Source organism: Rhipicephalus microplus, chromosome X (assembly GCF_043290135.1).
Source record: "Rhipicephalus microplus isolate Deutch F79 chromosome X, USDA_Rmic, whole genome shotgun sequence".
Taxonomy (NCBI): Eukaryota; Metazoa; Arthropoda; class Arachnida; order Ixodida; family Ixodidae; genus Rhipicephalus; species Rhipicephalus microplus.
This window is the reverse complement of record NC_134710.1, coordinates 70,815,246-70,835,478: the sequence shown is the minus strand read 5'-3', so window position 1 is coordinate 70,835,478 and position 20,233 is coordinate 70,815,246. Positions and strand designations below refer to the sequence as shown.

Here is a 20,233-nt window from a genome sequence, read left to right as displayed (position 1 = left end):
AGCAGCAAGACCGGTCCGAGCACTTAATCGTGGAACGGCAACGCAAAAAACACCTTGCAACATTTATAATAAAATTGTTTTATCTGCGAATGGTGAAGTCGTAGACACGAAAGACATGATATATATATATATATATATATATATATATATATATATATATATATATATATATATATATATATATATATATATATATATATATATATATATATAAACTTCGAGAATAGTGCAGTAGTATAGGAAACAAAACAATAAAATATTTATTTAATCCTAACAGTTTCGGATGGTGGACCAGCCTTCTTCGGAGGATGTAAGAGAAATGGTACAAGTTCCCGTAGCAGAGGGGTCACCCTCACAGTTTGAAGACCCTCCAAAACAATAAAAAAAAACGAGACAAACGGGCGAACGAAGTAGCAACAGACAACAAGAAGCAGAAGGAGGAGAGGAACTAGAAAGGAGCGACGGAGAGCCGCCGGAAACGAGCGGGCAATTCTGGCATTGTTACTGGGTATAGGTAAGACGCGCCGCCAGCGGAGGCGACCAAGAAAAACGGAAAAATGTGAAACATGTTGCCGCTTACTCGCATCCCACACATGGATCGAGTTTAAGTTCACGTGGTTCGGCGGCTGGCCCGCGGCATCGGGCCACACACACACACACACACAAGAAGCATACGACCCGCTCCAGCTTTCGGAAAATAATGGTCACGTTGGAAAGCTAATGTGCCCTCTCCCCCTCCCTCCACCTGCCCTCTCTTGCAGAAAACTGTACAACCAGTCATACTGAAAATGAATGAATGGGTATTCTTGTAAAGGATGAACAAACAAAAACGTAAACAAAAATTAAATAATACTAAAAAAGTACTCAGAAATGAAAATAAAGTCTTATAATACTAACACACACCGTTTGGTTCACGTCGCATCGAATTCGTTTAGTTTCACGCGCTATATCGACCAACTTTTGTGTGCGACTTCACGTATGTATAAATAAATTAATTAAGTAATTCAATTTCTGTGTTTCACGAAACGATAATCTACCCTATGCTCAAAATGATGCAACCTGACAAATCGTCTTCCGGGCGTTTCTATTTACTACCCAAAATTCACAAGACTAACAATCCCGGCCGACCCATAGTTTCCAGCAACGGTACTGCTACTGAAAAAATGTCGTTTCATTGACTCTCTGATTAGGGACATCCCACAATCATTCCCATCATACATCAAAGATACCAGCCACTTCCTTCGAGAAGTCTCAAAACTTGTGGTACCTCTAGAGTGCTATTTGGTCACCATGGATGTCTCATCACTGTACACAAACATTCCCCACACCGAAGGAATCGCCGCCACTGTCGCCGCCTATGGAAAAAGTAAATCGACGAGTGAATTCTACGAAAGCGCTTTAGAGGTGCTCCTAAATCTTGTACTTAAACATAATAACTTCGAATTCGACCAAAAACATTATCTGCAAGTAAACGGAACTGCCATGGGAACCAAAATGGCCCCGAATTACGCAAATATTTTCATTGCCTCTTTGGAGATTCCTTTCCTCAAAAATTCTCCATTCATACCTATATTTTACCGACGCTTCCTCGATGATATATTCTTCGTGTGGGCCGATAGTGAACATAATCTTTCCAAATTCATTTCCGGTTTCAACTCCCTGCATCCTTCGATAACATTCACGCACGCGTATTCGCAGAAGAGTGTTCACTTTCTGGATGTCACTGTATCACTCAGTGGCACAACCATATCTACTTCCCTGTATCAAAAACCAACTGACCGCCAACAGTATCTGCATTTCCATAGCAGTCACCCCCATCACTGCAAAACAGGTGTTCCTTACTCTCAAGCCCACAGATACAGAAGAATTTGCTCTGAAATCACGCAATTTGACACCCACGCACAGGAATTGAGAGCAGCCTTCTTGCGTCAAAAGTACCCCGAAAAAATAATTGACAATCCAATTGAGCGCGCTCGCTCTTTGGACCGAGAATCAACAATGGGAGAAAAAGGCAGGAATAAAGATTATATAACTTCAGGGGCAAATTTGATCCTCACATACTGCGCCGCCGCCCCTCGGGTGAATGCTATACTAACCCGCCACTTCAACATACTTAAACAGAGTAGTCGCCTCTCTGCCGTTTTTCAGACTCCGCTCAAGGTGGTTTACCGAAGAAATAAAAACCTGAGAGACTTACTGGTCAGGGCGAAAACACACAAATCCGACCACCATTAGGGCTGTAGACCGTGCGGGAAACCTCGCTGCAGGGTGTGCACACACATGGTGACCACAGATACGGCTGAAGCCTCCTGTTCAGACTATGTGTACAAAATTAAAGACGACCTTAACTGTGACTCAGCCCATGTGGTATACAAAATTCGCTGTGAGGTGTGCAAACAGGAATATATTGGACACACGGAAACCGCGTTCCGTTTGCGTTTCAACAACCACAGGGCACACGTAAAGGGCTTCCCCAATTTGCCGTTCTCCAAACATATCAATCTTCCTGGTCACTCTTTCGAACGCGTAAGTGTCATTCTCCTACAATCCGGCTTCCAGAACACACGGGAGCGTGAACAGAGGGAGTCATACTTCATAAAGAAATTCAGATCACTTACCCACGGAATCAACGAGAGCCCTGGGCGACTGACGTGCCTCCGCGACGTTTCGTGAAACACAGAAATTGAATTACTCAATTAATTTATTTATACATACGTGAAGTCGCACACGCAAGTTGGTCGATGTAGCGCGTGAAACTAAACGAATTCGATGCGACGTGAACCAAACGGCGTGTGTTAGTATTATTAGACTTTATTTTCATTTCTGAGTACTATTTTAGTATTATTTAATTTTTGTTTACGTTTTTGTTTGTTCATCCTTTACAAGAATACCCATTCATTCATTTTCAGTATGACTGGTTGTACAGTTTTCTGCAAGAGAGGGCAGGTGGAGGGAGGGGGAGAGGGCACATTAGCTTTCCAACGTGACCATTATTTTCCGAAAGCTGGAGCGGGTCGTATGCTTCTTGTGTGTGTGTGTGTGTGGCCCGATGCCGCGGGCCAGCCGCCGAACCACGTGAACTTAAACTCGATCCTTGTGTGGGATGCGAGTAAGCGGCAACATGTTTCACATTTTTCCGTTTTTCTTGGTCGCCTCCGCTGGCGGCGCGTCTTACCTATACCCAGTAACAATGCCAGAATTACCCGCTCGTTTCCGGCGGCTCTCCGTCGCTCCTTTCTAGTTCCTCTCCTTCTTCTGCTTCTTGTCTGTTGCTACCTCGTTCGCCCGTTTGTCTCGTTTTTTTTTATTGTTTTGGAGGGTCTTCAAACTGTGAGGGTGACATTCTGCTACGGGAACTTGTACCATTTCACTTACATCCTCCGAAGAAGGCTGGTCCACCAGCCGAAACTGTTAGGATTAAATAAATATTTTATTGTTTTGTTTCCTATACTGCACTATTCTCGAAGTTTATAACTTTTATTACGGTAGCCGGAAGAAACTCTGTTCATCTATTTCATCTCTCTCTCTCTCTCTCTCTCTCTCTATATATATATATATATATATATATATATATATATATATATATATATATATATATATATATATATATATATATATATATATATATATATATATATATATATATATATATATATGGTGAGGTGAAATTTAATGGATCCGGGGGAAAATGCAGTAGAAAAAGAGGTCGACAAACGTGCGAAAACACAAGTTTTACTAACGTTTCGGCAGGCCCCCCTGCGGAAACGTTAGTAAAACTTGTGTTTTCGCACGTTTGTCGACCTCTTTTTCTACCGTATATATATATATATATATATATATATATATATATATATATATATATATATATATATATATATATATATATATATATATATATATATATATATTGTAGGCATCTATTATGCGCTTCATCCTCATCTGAACAGCAGTCAATCATCATCATATGTTCTGGCTGACAATCATCATCTTCTTGGAACGTGCGCTTCTTGTTCGGGTCCGTTGCGCTTGTTCGTTCCCGAGTTCACGATTCACGACCAATAAACCTCCCTCGTTACAACCGAGTCGTCATACGTGGTGGAGGTGCCGAGTCGTCATAATATATATATATATATATATATATATATATATATGTGTGTGTGTGTGTGTGTGTGTGTGTGTGTGTGTGTGTGTGTGTGTGTGTGTGTGTGTGTGTGTGTGTGTGTGTGTGTGTGTGTGTGTGTGTGTGTGTGTGTGTGTGTGTGTGTGTGTGTGTGTGTGTGTGTGTGTGTGTGTGTGTGTGACGCTATGATGACTGGGTGACGTGGCCCGGCTGGCTCATACTCCATGTTTATTCTGTTCTCACTTCTTCCTTCTCGGCTTCTACCAATCATCGCTTCATACGTCACACGATTCCCCCTCCCCCCGAAAGAAGGCATGGATTACGAACAAGGAAAAGTACACAAGGAGGGGTTGAGAAGTCACAAATGTCAAAATGTACAATTGGTTTCATGGCCCCGTGGTGTTCCGTAAACTCGCAAAACTTCGGGAAAGAGTGCAGCAGTCCGGTTAACGCAGGAGTTCTGGTGGGCGAGGCTGATGGTTGCGTCCTGGATAACACAAGAATGCTTTGGACGTGGAGATAGCGGAAATCGCAGCCGGCATTCTTGTGAAGAACAAACGAGGTTCGAACACCTTGCAGAATGGACAGTTCAGATATCGTAGGCATCGAATTCTTCGTCGTGGCACAGGTCATGCAGGCAGCTTGCGTGCGCGTTGATCGAGGTTGATTGGGCGCTGCCTGTGTTTCTGCCGAGTACAAGGGGTGCTTTTGTGGCTTTTGGAAATTTTTCTATGGCAATGTCGCAGATGGTTTGATGGAAGGCACATTCTTGATCTTTGGTGGAGAATGTATCCACCACGATGGGCCTTTTTGCAATGTTCTTCAAGCCTTAAGAGTGCACTCGATGAAGTTTTGTTTCGCCGTTGACAATGTTGAAGTATGCGTTGACGTTGTAATTTCTTCGTTTCATCAACTTGCTTGTGGTGTGACATTGATCGTGTTGCACCAGGATTCTTAGCGAGTCCTCCGCAGGCTTCTACGACGCCAACCGATGCAACTGTTTCCGGCGCAAGATAATGTGGCGGGTTTGATGCACTTGAATCTTCTGTATTTATAAACCGTTCATTGTTGGTCGTTGCCTGAAGCGTACTTATGTCATCAGAAGTCGCACCTGCGGTTTTGTTTTCATTATATGCAGTGAGGTTGTATACTGGATTCACGTCGCTTCGATCTCGTGATTGATGAACACTCGACGCTTCTGCAGAACACTTTTCTTCACAAGATGCTGATTGTGAATGCTTCTGTCTCTGTGGAACTGCTGAACTGAATACTTTGAACAAATGAGATTCCTGTGAACATTCGTTGTCTGGGTTGGTTTTGTGCGGATTTACTAACTCGTCATGCGTAAATGCTACGATCTTGTGAGGTGCTTCATCAGGTTTATCAGTAAAGTTGATGACAGGAGATGGAAATGCTGAGCTGAATACTTTGAATGAATGATGTTTCCGTGAACATTCGTTGTCTGGTTTGGTTTCATGTGGATTTACTAACTCGTCATGCGTGAATGCCGTCACGCGTCCGAAGCCGTGTGGGCCATGTGTGCGACACGAAGCATCAAGTGATTCGGGTTGTTCAGTAATACCTGAAGTATTATGGTGCCGTAAATACATTGGAAATGCCGATTTATTTGCCTGTGAAAAATCCACCCGTAAGTCCAGTCTTTTGGCAAAATGGTCTACATTCCTATCGGCATACGGTGGCATTACCTTCTCTGCTGCGACGTGCAAGTTCCTAGTTGGTGTTGTAATGCGTGAACTGTATTTGGACGAGTCATACGATGGTACAATGGTGGAATATTTACTCTGAAGTCTTGTTTGGGAAATACGCTTACTGCGGGAAGACTTCGCGTAATTGTGATGGTTGAGTTGAAAAGACTTCAGCTGATGAGGTATGTACAGGTATTCATCGTATTCTTTGAAACGGGTGATCATTTCTTCTTTGATCTTTTTCCAAGACTCATCGTTCTCGAAAATGTGGGTGAGGTAAAATTTGAATGCCTCACCTGAGATGTAGTCAGTGAAGTTGATGATCATCTCCCGTTCCGACCATGATGCAGCGGTGGCATGGAGCTCGAACTGGTTGAACCAGTCCTGTACGGGTCCGTCGTCCGCTGATCCGGTGTACTTAGGGATGTCAAGGTCTTCTGATGCTGCTGTCATGATGCTTGGTGGTCTTGGTGGTCCGCGTTCGGTCACTGCGTCTCGCTGAGGTCTTCGATGATGATGGCCGGGCGATGAAGTGATTGCGAGGTCTTCATCCTGTCGACTTGTGTGACGCTATGATGACTGGGTGACGTGGCCTGGCTCATACTCCATGTTTATTCTGTTCTCACTTCTTCCTTCTCGGCTTCTACCAATCATCGCTTCATACGTCACATATATATATATATATATATATATATATATATATATATATATATATATATATATATATATATAAAGGAAGGAAGTCTATACTGAAGGGCTCGTTTTTCCGTGTTTTACACAAAATAATGAGATCTAACAGGCAATGCCAAGGAAAGTATAGGGGAAGATATTAGACCAAACTGTAATGTAAATATGAAGAGAGAAATGTGGGTGAAGAGAGAACTTGCCATGGGCAGGATCCGAACCTGCGACCTTCGAATGACACGTTCGATGCTCTACCACTGAGCTACCACGGCAACTATCTGCTCAGCCACATTATTGGGTTTATATGTGAATTTAAACGTGGGAGTGTCAGTCAGCGCCACCAATAGCCATGGCGGCGTGTGTAGGACACTCTTTTGAGCCTGTTTGGTGTCACTTAGCACTTATTACGAGCAGGCAGGTGACCAATAGTCTCTCGTATATATATATATATATATATATATATATATATATATATATATGGGAGAGAAGTGTATACCTAAGGGCTCGTATTTCCGTGTTTTAACACAATATTAATGAGATATAACAGACAGTAATGCCAAGGAATGTACAGGGGAAGTTATTAGAACCAATGGAATGTAAATAAGAAGAAAGAAAAGTGGATGAAAAAAATTACCAGCCGTGAGCAGGAATCGAACCTACGACCTTCGAATAACGCGTTCGATGCTCTAACCACTGAGCTATCACAGCGGCCGTCCCTCCATCCACATTTTTTTTTGGGGGGGGGGGGGGAGGGTTTATATAAGAATTTAGAAGTAGGAGTGACAGTCAGCGCCATCTATAAGCCAAACAACGAGTGTGAAAGCACTCTTATTCGCATGTTTGGCGTCATGTAGCACGTGAACCTATTATGAGCGGGCAGCTGATTAATTGTCCCTCTTGTACAACCTAAACACACCAAGTCTGCCAGTACGAGACCCTCGTTCAATGAAATAAGGGAGAGAAGTGTATACCTAAGGGCTCGTATTTCCGTGTTTTAACACAATATTAATGAGATTATAACCGACAGTAATATATATATATATATATATATATATATATATATATATATATATATATATATATGGGATATGGCACAACGGGAGCGTTGTCAACAAGGATAAATACATTTATTTCCCAACAGTTTCGGGAGGGGACCTCCCTTCATCAGGGGATGAGACTCATCCCCTGATGAAGGGAGGTCCCCTCCCGAAACTGTTGGGAAATAAATATATTTATCCTTGTTGACAACGCTCCCGTTGTGCCATATCCCATACCTTCACGAAGACTAACTGGCCCATTGAATTATTACTCCCACTATATATATATATATATATATATATATATATATATATATATATATATATATATATATATATATATATATATATATATATATACTTGCCAGGGCGCTCATTCGAGAAAATACGAGTCACCCTCCTCCAGTCAGGCTTCCGCGGGACTCGTGAACGGGAACAAAGGGAGGCATACTTCATCCACAAATTCCAAACACACGGTGTCAATGGAAGCATCGGCAACCTACCGAGGTCGTGCAGCGGTGAGATGGGACAGGAATCGAGTCTGGCGTAAATTTTCTTTTTTTATTTTTTGTATATTTTTAATACTTTCAAATTTTTTTTCATTTTAAGCGTAATTGTTATTTTAATAATAGTATTATTATTAATATTGCTCGATATGCTCAACAAAGGTGCCCAGTAGTTATCGAGGGAATGAACCAACCGAAAAAATTTATCCATGCACTGTTCGTATATGTTCCTTGGTTGTGTGATTTTTATTTTTTATTGTTTTTGTTAATATTTTTATCATAACTTTTTTCATTTTTGTGTTAATTTTTGTCTGTTTGCATTCCCCTGAGTTTTCATATTTGTGCACATATCTCTCGCACAATATCACCCATTCCATTGTGTTTGTTATTATTCGTTTCGTTTTCTCTGTTCACCTTTCTTTATATATTTTCCTTGCCATTCTGTTTAACTTATGTTTGCCTTATTATCTGTAAGTGGGAGAGCCCAACCAGCACCAGCCGATTTCAACCACAGGCGCTTCGAGGATTGGTACAAAGGGCTGGAGACACGCGGGCAGACATATTGACAACGTGTGCCTTCGGGCCCTAGATGTCGGCTTTACTTTCCAAACCGCCTTTGGTGCTTTCACCATCTTTGCCCCGAAATCTGCCCCCCCCCCTCTCCCCACATATGGAATGTGTCCGTATAGTTTCAGCGAAAACGAAACACCTGTTTCTCCTTTCCTTTTTCTAACTGACCACAGAAGGGACCAAATCGGGCAATCTCTCTGCCGGAGTCCCTCGTATTGCTACGCCTGCCACCAAAGCTCGCCCACAATGTCCCTCCGTGACCTTCAAAGACGCGTCGCGGAAGCCGCCCTATCCCCCTCTTTCTTGCTCCTCCTACCCCCTGTTTCTTTTTTTTTCTTTTTCTTTCTTGGTTCTTTTTGGTTTGCTTCAGCGAATGAGACGAAGATAACTGTTTGACACAGCATAGGTCACCACTGTGAAACACCACTATTTTGTCGCTCTCTCCCGTTTTTTTCTCGATGCGGCATGTTCGCATAGCGTAGCACCTGTTCGCAAACCCTGACGAAGACCGGGAAAACCTCTTCAATATATATATATATATATATATATATATATATATATATATATATATATATATATATATATATATATATATATATATATATATATATATATATATATATATATATATATATATATATATATATATATATATATATATATATATATATTTGCCACCGCCGTAGCCGACATGTTCTCTCGGCGCGCCATTTAAAGAGCATTTTTTTTTTCAGCTAACGAAGGATTATCTTGCACCTTCTGTCACCAGTCTGGCCTTAATTCTGTCCATTTCGCAAACGCATCGAAATTGGTTCACCTGCCATTTCAAGTTAAATAAGTGGACTATAAAAAAATTGGCGAGTGCTCCTAATATTGTTGGATTAGATTTAAACGTGAATTTTAAGATACTTTTGAGTTTATTGTATTTCAGCGAATCCCGGTCAGTGACAGCGCCAACGGTGGTGTTTGGCGATGACTTTCGACATATTCTAGCTGACGAGAATATGTAATATGTGAGGCGGGCTTTGAACAATGATGAAAGGTGTGGAAGTTCGTTACTAGAATATTCATAATTATGACTGTACAAGTGAGTCGAATAACAAAGTCAGTTCAAATGCGAGAGCGGGGGGGGAGAACTGGCGAAACTTAGGGTGTAAACGCGATGTGTATTGAAGATATTGTTATAACTGAGGAAGGGCTAACTGCTTAAGGTATATTTACAAAAAAAATAGTTAAGAAACTGGACCACATGCATGGCTTTTAATGAGCAAATGAAGGTAAAATGACAATTATTATACGAAATGATCTATCAAACAGAACCGATCTCCATTGTATCGGTAGGTTGAGCAAAATCAATAATATTGGACGAAATGGTGATCACCATAAATTAAGTTTCTGTGAACTGTGTTATCATATCACTGGATGTCTGAAGTACTGTAGAACTTTTGTACAATGCCAACCTGCAGTGTGCTCATCTGATATCCCTGATATATAAAGCAGTAAATGCAAATGAATAGCAGAGATGAAACCCTAACTGCGTTGGTCTTCAATTAAACATAGGTGTAAAACACAAAGCAAAAAAAAGTGTGCATATCAAGGGCGACCGTATCATGAGAACTGATAAGTAAGAGAGTCTAACAGTGAGACACAACCCATTTCATGATAGAAATGGCACTCAGTTTCCCCCTTAAACCAAAGGATAGTGCAGGAGCTTACCACGAAGATGTAGGCCAAGACTCGTAGCCTGTTCCTCTGACTGCGGCTCAGTCGAGCAGTACCGGTAATCAACCTTCAAAAGCTTTGGAGAACAAGGCTCAGAAAATGGTCGCGCCAGTCTGAGCAGCACAGCACGCAGATTCAGGGCAAAGCCATCACCCCTCTGCATTGTCAGAAATAGCTCCGCCACCTGACTGTTCCACAGTTTGCCTCGGTCTGCACTCAAAAAGAAACAGATAGAAGGGACACACTGAAGAAAATGCGCATGCATACAGAATTTGAGTAAAAAGTACTAGAAAAAGTTTCAGAAAGGTAGATTTATTTTAAATATTGCTTGAATACCTCAAAAGTCTTAAAAGCAGATCTCTTCAGCAGCGAGACACTTTTTTCAATGGCTTTTCTAGGACTTGAAGGCTTTCTACTAGAAATGGATTTTGGAGGTCCTTAATTAAGGGCACACGTACAACCTCTTTTTACAGTACTTAGGCTCTCATGGTGGTGCCCTTTGAGAGAATATTTCACTTTTGGGAAGATCGAATAGTCTGCTGGTGCCAAGTTGAGGCTGTAGGGGGTGGAGCAATGTAATATGTTAGGTGGCCTGATACTGCCAGTCCAACACAAAATTTAATGTCGTTCCACTGTTCAGTGCGTAATATTACGTTTGCACTGAGTCACTCAACAGAGGTCAACTGGAAACACAGATGCTCAGAGGTGACTGGCATGTCTTGAATACCACATCCCCCACTACAGCAGGTGCGAGTGTATTGTGACAAACACACCCATCAGAAAAAAAATTGTTCCCAATACTTTTTATACAGACACGGTATGTCACCTGTGAACATGATTCATCGGTTGGTGAACTGGATTCATGATGCTTATCATCCCAAAACGACACGTAAGAGCTTCTGTAATTATGCATATTTCAATAAGTAGGTAGTAAACTTTATGTATTCACCTGCACAGGACTGAATGCACTGACCAAGCCATGTCAGCGTCTTGTCGCGGGTCTCGTGGGACAGCCTCAATAAGGCGTAGAAGATGTTGTGCATCTCTGCAGCAAGCCCTTTCAGAGGCTGCAAGTGTAAAATTTGTTGCATTGTTGAAAAACAGGTCAGTGACCAATTTCAAACAAAACTAGTGACATTTCGAAATCCGTACGAATCTCCTTGTTCACTATTCACAAATAACAGAAGTGTAGAGTAAAGGTTCTTCTGTTGAACAGGCACCCCATTTGCATCCGCAGACCAAACATCTATAATGCGTGCTGTCACCAGACTTTCAATGTTCTTTTTTTTCTTTTTTCTCTAAAGAGACATTGTTTCCTGAATGCTTTTAGAAAGCGATGCAATCTTGGTGTTATTGTGGCGCTAAACTCGCATGGGAAAGATATAAACACAAAAGACAAGATTACCAAGCAAAAATATTTCCTAGCATTGGACCCAAAGTTACAAAATAATCCAAAAGAAATTTGGAAGTACTTCAAATCAATCAGCAAAGATTCAATTGGCACCACGAGCATAAATAATGGGAGTGTACTGTTAAGACACCTATAAAGCTTTTTTTTCAATAGTTATTTTCAGGCTAATTTTAAGCACCCTTGTCACAACGGTGTACCGTGTATTTCCGACAATGTAATTGAACCTATGGCGGAGCTGGTGGTAACACGTGGTGGTATACTTAGTTTCTTGACAAAATAAAGGCATCTTCTGCAAAGGGTCAATGATATACCCTCTTACGGGTTAAGGCTTGCTGTGATGTGTATGCCCACCACCTTGTTAAATTTTCTAGAAATCATAAATCATTGCGCACCTCTTGTTCCCATAGGGAATGAAAAATTGCAAATGTGGTTCCTGATGATGATATATGGTGTTTTTTGACGCAAGGGCCATTTGATGGCCAAAGAGCGCCAGTTCATGGGACAAGGAATGTGGATAATGATTGTGATTAGCGGCTGTATAAGGGCCATAAAATTCCTCGCAGTAAGGCGGGTAAAAACATACAAGTAATAAAATCATGACCATGCCGTGAAAGGTGTGTGTGGTGTGAATAGGTGACAAAAGTTGGTGATAATGTAAAACGATGGTGGACATGTATGGCATTAGCACAAGTACCTCACTCGTTCATACCCTTGCGTCCAAGGGCCGTGAGGCAAGTGCTTTCCTGTGTAGCCACCGCAGCAAAAACCTCTCTGGAGAGGTCATGCTACGGAATGCCCGGGTATATGATATGAAAATTACGAATTTCTTTTAAAAACGCTAACAATGATTTATGACTAAAAAGCGGTTCCCTACCAACGAACATTGCAGGTTGTAAAGGTATATGTTGTCGGTAGGGTAATGAAAAATGCTGTTTCCTTAGAGTTTCTAAGTGTTTGCACTGAATTAACATGTGAAGGACTGTTAATGCTTCACCACATCTGTCACACAATGGTGGATCGCCACCGGACAAAAGATATGTGTGTGTCGTGTATGCGTGTCCTATCCTGAGTCTCGTTAGTATTACCTGTGTATGACGCGATTTTGATACTGACAGCCAATGACCAAGGTGTGGCTTAATAATGTGTAGTTTGTTTTGTGTGTGTGTATCCCACTTGCTCTGCCAGTAGTCCTTGAGGTTTCGTTTGAGAGACGGTTTAAGATCAAGGGCCGGGATTGATATGGGTGTAGGGGCAGTGCTTTTGTGGACGGATGCAGCAAGCTGATCCGCCCTCACGTTGCCTTGAATCTCACGGTGCCCTGGCACCCAGCACACTACAACATGTTGTTTGAGTGTGTAGAGTGTGCACAAAATGGAGTAAAGTGAGACAAGGACTGGGTTTTTGTGTTTTTTAAGAGTGTGCAGAGCCGTTACCACACTGAGGGAGTCCGTATAAATTACTGCTTTTTGTATTTGTAATTGCTTGATGTGTTTAGCCGCCACAAGTATCGCATAAGCTTCCGCTGTGAAGATACTTGTGTCTGGATGTAGAGGGCCAGCATCCGAAAAGGATGGGCCGACAGCAGCGTAGGACACAGAGGAGTTAGACTTGGAGGCATCTTTACACTAACACCATCTGTCTGTCCAGGAAGGAATCTCTCATAGGAATATATCTGTGTAGCAAAAAAAGGAAGCTGCATGTGGCACACGGATCGAAACGTATTGCCCAACAATATGGTGTTGACGAGGTTTTTTTTTTTTCTGCCGCCCGGGTGCAAGGACTCCAAGCGGTCACCTGAAGCACCGCCATCATAATCAACGGAGAGTGGGAAGGAACAGGGGTTAATCCCCTCTTCCCGACCTTGCCCAGTAAAACTGCCGGACTTTAAATAAAGTCTATTCATTCATTCATTCATTCATACTCCACGTAAGCTCGCAACCAGCTGCACAAAGGTGCAGAAAAGCATTGACAAGCAAACCAAAGGTGTTGAGGAGCTTTAAAATAGGGGCCTCAGCTTTTTTGGGGTCAGGATATAGGGTCAAGGCCACTGTGCATGTGTGAGACCCAAGCAGCATTTGGGTTTTGTGTAGGCTTGTGCGAACATTCGAATGGTTCCAATATTCGAACGAATGGTTCGCTTCGAATTTAAATTATTGAAAATTTCGAAGTATTCGCAAGGAACGAATAAATGCATATTAATCCGAATGTATTGCCTGTAAAGGTAGTTTTACTGCATTGTAGGGGTGCTAAACCGTGAAAGCACCTATCAAGGAGAAATCCGCACTGCCGCGAACTCAGTGACTCAAGCACTGCGCTCCACCCTACCCCCAACCCGCACCTCATTGCGTCTCACAAGTCCGGGAAAAAATGGAAACAAAGAAAAAAGCGCACGTAGTCCTATATTCATTTCGCTGTTTTTGTATTCGTTGCGTTGTAACACTTGCATCATAAATCGCTGAGCAGTGTCCCCTCATGGATGGATGGATGAATTGATGTGGATGTACCCTTTAGATTGGGTGGCGGCTAACGCCACCTAGCCGTAATACTCAGTGAACCACCAATCAGATTTATCTTTTTTTCCTCTTTAAGTAGTGAAGTATAGGACTAATACTTTGCAGTGAACGGTTTAATTTTCACTCGTGCCTTGACTTCAGCCACCAATCAGATGACCTCCTTCTAGTTACTTCTACCCGCTTAAAGTCTATTTTGCCCTCCCTGTCTCTAAACCCCAGTGCTTTGAAAAAAATCTGCGCAATCATCCTGAAATGTAAGGTGAAGCCCTTTGCAGAACATTATCAAGTGTTCGGCAGTTTTCTTCTCCTCTCCGCATGCACTGCATACCGTGTCTACCACCTCGTATTTGGCCCGACATGTCTTGGTCCGCAATACTCCCGTCCTGGCCTCAAACAGTAGAGAACTACCCCGAGTATTATCATAGATACTTTCCTTGGCAATTTCTTGCTTAAAAATTTGATGGATCTCTTGTGCGGACTTCTTAATGATGCCAATTCTCCACATATCAGTCTCAGCTTGCTTGACGTTCTTCTTAACCGATAATTCTTTTTGGTTTGGCCCCCTGCTGTTTTCTAAGTATTTACCAGTCAATTTTCTGGTTCGCTTCCTCCATTTTGTATCGATATTCTTCATGTACAAGTAGCTGAATACCTTTCTAGCCCAACGCTCTTGTGCGGACTTCTTAATGATGCCAATTCTCCACATATCAGTCTCAGCTTGCTTGACGTTCTTCTTAACCGATAATTCTTTTTGGTTTGGCCCCCTGCTGTTTTCTAAGTATTTACCAGTCAATTTTCTGGTTCGCTTCCTCCATTTTGTATCGATATTCTTCATGTACAAGTAGCTGAATACCTTTCTAGCCCAATGCTCCTCCCCCATTTCTCTCAATTGCTTCTCAAATTTTATCTTGCTGCTAGCTTTCCTGCCCCCAAATAATGTCCATCCGATATCACCTTGTACTCGGGCCCTGATTTGGTGTATTCCCGTGAGCTCCTAAAGCAATCCTACCTATTCCACGTTGCTTAATTTCTAATCTTGCTTGAACTTCTGATCTCCTGCACAAGACCCCATTGCCGAACGTCAGACCCGGAACCATGACCCCTTTCCATATTCCTCTCACAACATCATACCTATTGTAATTCCACAGTGCCCTATTTTTCATCACTGCTGCATTCCTGTTACCTTTAGTCGTCACGTATAGTTCGTGTTCACTTAGGTACTCGGTCGCATTGCAATCCATACGTCCGAATATTTGTATTTATCTGTTATCTATAGCATGACCTGCTGTATCCTAAGCTTGCTACCTTCATTATCATTAAAAATCATGAGTGCTGATTTTTCCTTACTGAATCAGAAATCTAACCTATCTCCCTCATTACTGCAGATGTCCATCAATCTTTGCAAATCTTCCTTATTGTCGGCCATTAGCACTATATCATCTTCGTACATCAATGCTGGTAGTGCCTGTTCAATGAGTTTTCATTGTTTGACAAAAGAAAGGTTGAAGCCAAGTCCACTTCCCTCTAATTTGGCCTCTAATCCTTGTAAGTTCATCATGAATAACAAGGGTGACAGAGGACACCCCTGCCTAAGCCCCCGTTTTCCCTCTGTATATATATATATAGGCTTGGATACCTGTTTTTACCACTTTATAACTACCTTGTTACTTTTATAGATATCCTTTAAAAGATTAGAGACTCCATCTTCCACACCTAGTGTGTCCAGTATTCCCCACAAGTCCTCTTGAACCACGCTATCGTACGCTCCCTTGATATCCAAAAATGCTAGTCACAGGGGCCTGTGCTCTTTCTCTGCTGTTTTGATGCTCTGCGTCAGTGAGAACAGATTGTCTTCCAACATCCTGTGTTTCCGAAACCCATTCTGCAGTTCTCCCAGCACCCCCTTATCCTCTATCCATGCCTGCAGTCTTTCCTTTATAATCTGCATTGCCAGCCCATAGACCACAGATGTCACTTTTATAGGACGGTAGTTGTTTATGTCAGCTTTGTCCCCTTTCCTTTATAGATTATGCTCATCCTGCTAAGTTTCCATCCATCGGGGACTTCACCATCGATTATTGTTTTGCTCACTGCCTCTCTCAGTCTGTTTAGACTTCGGACCCAATGTCTTTATCAGCATAATTGGAATGCCATCTGGGCCTGTTGATGTACTACTAGGGACCCACTTCTCAGCCCTTTCCCACTCATTGTGAAAATGGAGCCCTTGCGCCACTTGATCCATCCTTGTCTATAGTGGTGCATAAGGCACTTCTTTTTTGAAATTTTTCTGTCACCCCTGTTCTTATATATTCAATAGCTTTGCCCCCTTCTAGCCTAGCACCTTGAGCTGTAGTTATAAACCTCTGTTCTAAGCTTGTCTCATTTCTTAGGGAGTATAGATGGTTCCAAAATTTCGCAGCTGCCTTTCTATCCTTTCTATGTACTTCTGCCAGCCACTGAGCCCCCTTTCTTCTAATGTTTTCATTGATGAGAAGGGATGCTTCCCTTCTACAGCTTAGAAAGATGTCCGATTTTCTTTCAACATCATCTGTCGGTTCACCCCGCTGCTTAGCATGTCTGTGTTCCCTAGAGGCTTCCCGACGTTTTGCTATGGCTGTCTTAACTTACTCATCCCACCAACTCTTCGGCTTGTGTCCTCTTTTCCGGGGTGACTTGCCACGTGCCTTAGTAAGCTCTAGCTCAGTCTAATTAGATTTTTGTATGTCCACACAGTTTTATTATCCTCAGTGATTACTTTTTCAACTTGTTTAGTAGCTACTTCTATTTGCTTTTCTGAATAAAATTTTACCCTTGTTCGTATATATTCAACAGCTTCGCCCCTTTCTAGTCTAGTACCTTGAGCTAGGCTAGAAGGGGGTGAAGAAACACAGGAACCGAGGAAGGGGACAGGAGGCGCGATATTAGCTCCTGTTTTCTTTCTTGGTCCATGTGTTTTCAGTGGTGTGGCTTCATTAAATGTATCAAACCAACTTGCCCAAAAGTCTGTTCTATGGCCGTGCAAGTTCTTGACTATAATGGTGGCCTAAAACTCCCGATGTTGGGAACAATTTATTCACACCTGTGCCAACAAAAAGTGAATTAATTGCAGGGTCGTCTCGATGGCGCTAAGCCTTTGATCTGGCCACTCACTTAGCAGCAGCGGCAGACCAAGGTTCACTTTCACTAAAGTTGCTCATTTTCAGAAATAAAGTGCGGAAACTGGAACGTGGGCTCACTTCGCTATGTCGTCTTTTATTCTCCTTTATGCCGTCTTCCCTGCTTCTTCAAATGTACCCACTGTACCTGCCTCTCCTTTCCTTCCTTCACTCTGTCGCCTCTCCTTGCACCCGGTCTCATTTGTTTCTGCACCAAGTGGTTACAATCGACAAAAAGGTAAGGATGCAAATGTACGAAACTTAAAGGCTGCTCAATTCAGAAGGGCTCGCAAGTGCACACACTGCATACTGTGTGTACCACATATGCGCTGCTGTGCGCAGGCTCGTGCCAAGTGTCAGGATGGTCGGCGTGGTCGGCTTGCAGCCAGACGTGCGGCCTGGGCCAGTCTCGGCGCCATCGGCGGATCCTGCGCTATCCGCCCAAAGGCGGCGCTCCATGCCCGCCGCTGCACGAGCTGCGTTGGTGCGGAAGCGCCAGGTCGTGCAGGATGCCGAATACTTACTTCCGATGGAACCGCTGAACCCCCACCATGCACGGCGGAAACGCGCTTGCAGTGCGGCATGACTGGCTCCAGGAAGCCTTCCCTCAGCTGGTCGATCTCGCCTCAGTGTAGAGAGAGACAGTGATACCTGACCTATATATCTCTTCTTCAGGTTGTCTACACCTTCGCCTCAGGTGTGCTGGAAGAGTGACTTGTCCAACGTGCACTCTAACTACGGGACAGTTCGAAACGAAGCAATTCATAGTCGCGCTCGTCCTCAAAGAGCTGGCAGGCATAGTGAGAAGTAGTATACAACAGCTCACCTATAGGACGACAATTAGTAGCATGCTCTGGAGAACACTTAAGCGCTGGTCTAACGTCGGAGCAGATGAATGTAATCTTTACACGTTTTGGATAAACCCAGCTTGTGTGCATCTGAAGGTTTATATGTGTACCTCCAACGTTGCTTAGTAAAGTAGCCATTTAAAAAAGTGTTTCAGGGACCCTTTAGAGTCGAATTTGTAGCAAGAATACCAAGCAAACAAATTATGTTACTTAGCACAAGGTAATCCATAGAGCAGTCAATGTACATCTTCGTTCAGCAAGGTATGAACACAAAGATGCATTAGTGAAGTCTTTGTGCCCCTTTTTCTGGTGCGAACCCAGAAAGCCGGCTCTCGCTTGTCGCAGCTGAGAGGAGACTCAACAGAGTGGGAAAATGCAGTACATTTATTCATGATGCGCACTCGGCGCGTTCCGAAAATCATCTCTACCCATTACATGGGGTCTTCACAAGTTCATGCACGGTGTTTGCAAGCGAAGGTCACATTCACACGGTTCAAGCACTATGCTCGGATGCCTCCAGCCATCGAGATCTGCAACGACATAGTCGTCGGGTCATCCAGTGCAGCAGAGTGGCAGTCCGTGGCGAGCACTTCAAGTTAGCCCTGAGCTGGTTTTTTAGACGCTCGCTGCCATCACTGTCAGAGTCCCCCACAATGGCTTGAGCCCACCGTACGGTTGTACAGGCCGCTGACGGAGATGTTCCGGCCAACACCACTTCCATGCGTTTTAGAATGTGCGCATTCGACAAAACCCCCAGCATTTGCCTGCAGCTCTGCCCGACAGCATTGCACTTGCAGATTCAACATACGTTATGTATGCTCAATGATGTGATGCAGTCATAGTTACTAGTTTAGTTGCACCAAATTTATAGCAGGGTCAAAACAAAATGGAAGCTGTTCATGTTATTCAAAAGCTTGGAAAATTTATGAATATGACAATGAAACCACAGCAGATAGACTCGTGCTTCAACTAGCACTACAAAATCACAAACATGCTTTTCTTCATGATATATTGTTGCACAACAGTTCAGCAAATAAGTCAACACTTATTAAGACCATTTTTTCTTTTTTTTTTGTATGGCTTTTTGTGAAGAGCTGCTAAGATTGTGTTTCACATATGGTTGCAGACACTTTTATATATAATTGCTGACTCCAGCGAAGTCTGGCTTAAAATGTTTCTACATAACGTAGAAACATGGCATGACCATGCCTACAGAGGTAAATCGACATGTGTGTTGAAGTGCAAGCAGAAGTAAATAAACTTGTACATTGGTATTGCCTTGAAGATTTATTAATCCCTTCATACAAAAACGAGCTCCCTTTAGCCTATGTGGCTGGAGCCAACTTGGCTACTTTTCTCATTTCTTTGACACAAGACACTGGGCACTGCATGGCTGTCCAGCTGACGGGTACCATTGGAACACCTGAAGAGAGATAAGCAGATTTTGGTAAAGAGGCATTATGCTCATTACCATATTTGAGAATGCGATTTCACTTGTCATTCAACCTCAAGAATGCACACGACAGTACCACTTCTTGGCTGACATCATTAGTGCACTTTAATACCATACTATGGTGATTTCAGAGAAAATTTTGCATGCAGATGCTCTCGGTGTCTACTCGAACGCATGCGATTGAGACTGCATTTCTCCAGCGACATCTTGTTGCAGGAATAACCAAGGAGTGTTACTTGAATGCAGCACCTTTTCCAGTCAAAATCTGGCACTTTGCAACATTTGGTGGAGGAACTGAAGAGCTACAGGCTCACTTGAAAATGCTTATTTCCATTTGTTCTAAGTGCTTCAGCTTGTGCTGTTGCTTGCACAGACAATAGGAGTTACAAAGCTGTTTTAGAATCGTCGCCTTCAGGCAATGATCCTAGAACAGCTTTTGATTAAATTGGTGCCATATATGCCCAAATTTGATACATCACAAATGTCACACCTAGCTGATCTAATGAAC

General features: G+C 42.8%; 2 protein-coding genes and 1 non-coding gene across 3 annotated transcripts in view; 1 reads left to right on the top strand and 2 right to left on the bottom strand.

Annotated features, from left to right (window-relative positions):
- Positions 1-19,546, top strand: part of mspo (M-spondin) — a 31,421-nt gene extending 11,875 nt beyond the window's left edge. Inside the window, exon 4 of the mRNA XM_037428024.2 lies at positions 17,767-19,546. Coding sequence (XP_037283921.2) covers positions 17,767-17,966 — 200 coding nt within the window. The 3' untranslated portion in view covers positions 17,967-19,546. The remainder of the gene's footprint in view (positions 1-17,766) is intronic.
- On the bottom strand, positions 6,711-6,782 carry TRNAT-UGU (transfer RNA threonine (anticodon UGU)). Its single transcript has one exon. It is a non-coding gene; the product is annotated as a tRNA-Thr (tRNA).
- Csl4 (exosome component 1 Csl4) overlaps positions 19,541-20,233 on the bottom strand; it is a 29,232-nt gene continuing 28,539 nt past the window's right edge. Inside the window, exon 7 of the mRNA XM_037426982.2 lies at positions 19,541-19,695. Within this exon, the coding sequence (XP_037282879.1) occupies positions 19,598-19,695 (98 nt within the window). The 3' untranslated portion in view covers positions 19,541-19,597. The remainder of the gene's footprint in view (positions 19,696-20,233) is intronic.